At 33.0% G+C, this 2398-nt stretch overlaps 1 protein-coding gene across 1 annotated transcript; it reads left to right on the top strand.

Moving 5' to 3' along the window:
• The first annotated feature begins 277 nt into the window (after positions 1-277).
• On the top strand, positions 278-2103 carry LOC112591202 (leucine-rich repeat-containing protein 59). The gene is made up of 5 exons (XM_025334945.1): positions 278-666; positions 825-881; positions 965-1265; positions 1338-1460; positions 1531-2103. The coding sequence occupies exons 1-5, from the start codon at positions 577-579 to the stop codon at positions 1890-1892; spliced, it is 933 nt and encodes a 310-aa protein (XP_025190730.1). The 5' UTR covers positions 278-576; the 3' UTR covers positions 1893-2103.
• Positions 2104-2398: the final 295 nt, after the last annotated feature.

The raw sequence follows: 2398 nt of genomic DNA, 5'->3' as shown, positions 1-2398 counted from the left end.
GAATAGACGTTTAAGAAGCAAGTCATAATTTGATAATCCTATAGACGATGATGGGAGAAAAAAAGATTGTACGCGTGTCGATACTGTAGGCTAGCAGGAAAATTAAATAAGTAATAACGTCCGTTCTCTACCGAGACGCCGACGTGGTAGTAGTGCGCTGCTATCTTCCCCACCACAACCCTTCACCACCAATCGAGCCAACGACACCAACCCGGCGAACACCGGTGAGAACTCGCAATGTTGGCACTCTTGACACGTGTCAAACCAACTCTGATATACGTGTATCGGAAATTCAGTGTGTTTACAATTTGATTTTTTCTTCTCCACTTTACGGCTTACCGCTGCGACCGTCTAACTCACAAACCACACGCGCTGCGGCTTCGCGACGGTTTTGTGCTCGTTCGTTTTTTTTAGTGCCACACGATCGCTGTAACGGTAACTGTGCGAATTTCACTGGCCTTAATCACATTCAATTAATACTACAGTTCACTTACGGAAAAACCGCTAACAGACATATCTACACATCGCATTCGCGTTTATTAACAACTACCCATTAATCGCAACGAAAATAAAAAAATGACCGTGGTCAACATTAAGGACAGGGTGAAAAACAACAAGCTGAACTTAAGTGGTCTCAATCTAACGGAGATACCCACTAAGGAAATCGTAAGTATTAACCTAGCAAACGGGTTTGTCCGGCTAGATGAGTGTTGAGTATCTAGACAATATGCCAACACCGCCGTCTTTAACCTACAAACTAACTTATTTTGGCCAACTAGGCAAATCTATATACCTACCAAAATCATTGTGCTATCTTTTTCTAGGCTCCATTGAAAGTTTCTCATCTGGACTTATCCAACAATAAAATCACATCAACAGATGTAAGTGTTCTCACCTAGTTCTTTGTCAATATTAGTTTTATTTGTATGCCATATTTTATACCTTTATAATCAAATGTTTTCAGAATGTTTTTTCTTCATTACCTGGTCTAGTAAAGCTCGATCTATCCAGCAATCAAATTAAGAGTGTGGCTGGTGATATTGGTTCGTTGCAAAAACTTGCTTACCTGTCGTTAGCCAACAATAAAATCAAAGATTTACCCAAGGGCTTGAGTAAGCTTAAACAATTGAAACATTTGAACTTGAGCAACAACCCATTGAAACCAGAACTGATTGAAGCCGTTGGACCATCACAAAATAATGCACAATGCCAGTCAGCAGCTGTCAATGCTATACAATATTTGAAGGGTGATTCCAAAAAACAAGGTAATTGTTTTCAATATTAAACTTTTGTTAGTTTAACATACATGCAAATTTGAAAACTTTCTTTTTGTGTAGATGACAAACAAAATAAAAAGAAGGATAAGAAAAATAGTAAAGCCTCGCCAAATGGTGTACAAAACGATAAGTCAAAAAATAAAACCAAGCCCAAAAAGAAACCTGCTGGTTTTGTATCTAAAGGTATTTTTTTTATTATTTCATAATTCTATATATTTTTACATACCAAGTATAATTGTATGTATTTATTTAGTTTTTGGATTCTTTGGCATGCTCATTTCATACACTCTTTTGTTCGCGGTGTTGATTGGCTTATCTTTGTATGCCTTGTCATACTATGACAAGAAAGCATATGGTAATGTCAAGGCTAAACTTTTGCCTGTTTGGGGATCAGCTACATCAAATTTAGATCCGAAAGTAGCTTCTAAAGTCAACTATTATCTGCTACAAGCTGGGACTTCTTTTGATCGTGCAGTCCACACAAGTATTGAGGCATCTATTAAATCATACAATTGGGTTAAAACAAATCCAACTGTACAGCAATATGCTAAAAATGTGCAAGATTCTTTGCAATCTTTTTGGGATAGTGTATTCAAGAAAACAAAATCTACGTGATCCGTGAAATAGATTTAAAAAAAAACACAATAATATATTGATGTGTTTTTTTTTTGTATTCCATGTATCAAATATTTGATATATTTTCTCGAAAATCCCATCTTTCGTCTCCTAAACATCATCTGCTGTATACAACTAACAATTTATTTGTATGTATGTATTAATTTTTTTTCATAGAAAATCATTTTTGTCCAACTGAATTACATGTATAATTTTTTTCTTATTTTTTATAGGTACCTAAATTAATTATGTATTTCTTTTTAAAATTATACTTAAATTTCATTTTTAATTAAAACTATTATATATATAAAAAAAAAAAATGTTGTATTGTTTTTTGTTTGTAACTGTTGAATTTAATTCCAATAACAGTTGTTAATTTTTTAATTTGGTATTAAAATTAACATTGTGCACTTTTATTAAAAAATAAAAAATAATAGTAATATTTTATTTTAATTTACCAAATTATTTGTTATAAAAATCATTTGTTTTATAATATTTGTAAAAAA

This window comes from Melanaphis sacchari, unplaced genomic scaffold (genome assembly GCF_002803265.2).
Source record: "Melanaphis sacchari strain LSU unplaced genomic scaffold, SCAv2.0 Contig12_pilon_pilon, whole genome shotgun sequence".
NCBI classification, from domain to species: Eukaryota; Metazoa; Arthropoda; class Insecta; order Hemiptera; family Aphididae; genus Melanaphis; species Melanaphis sacchari.
Note: the sequence above shows the minus strand (reverse complement) of the source record. Positions and strands in the feature narration are given on the sequence as shown.

What these genes read in the sequence shown, in the direction of transcription:
- LOC112591202 (XM_025334945.1), top strand. Translation starts at nt 577, where the DNA reads ATGACCGTGGTCAACATTAAGGACAGGGTGAAAAACAACAAGCTGAAC. An exon ending in ATAAAATCACATCAACAGAT is followed by an intron (nt 882 to 964) that starts GTAAGTGTTCTC and finishes AAATGTTTTCAG; the next exon opens with AATGTTTTTTCTTCATTACC. An exon ending in TGCTGGTTTTGTATCTAAAG is followed by an intron (nt 1,461 to 1,530) that starts GTATTTTTTTTA and finishes GTATTTATTTAG; the next exon opens with TTTTTGGATTCTTTGGCATG.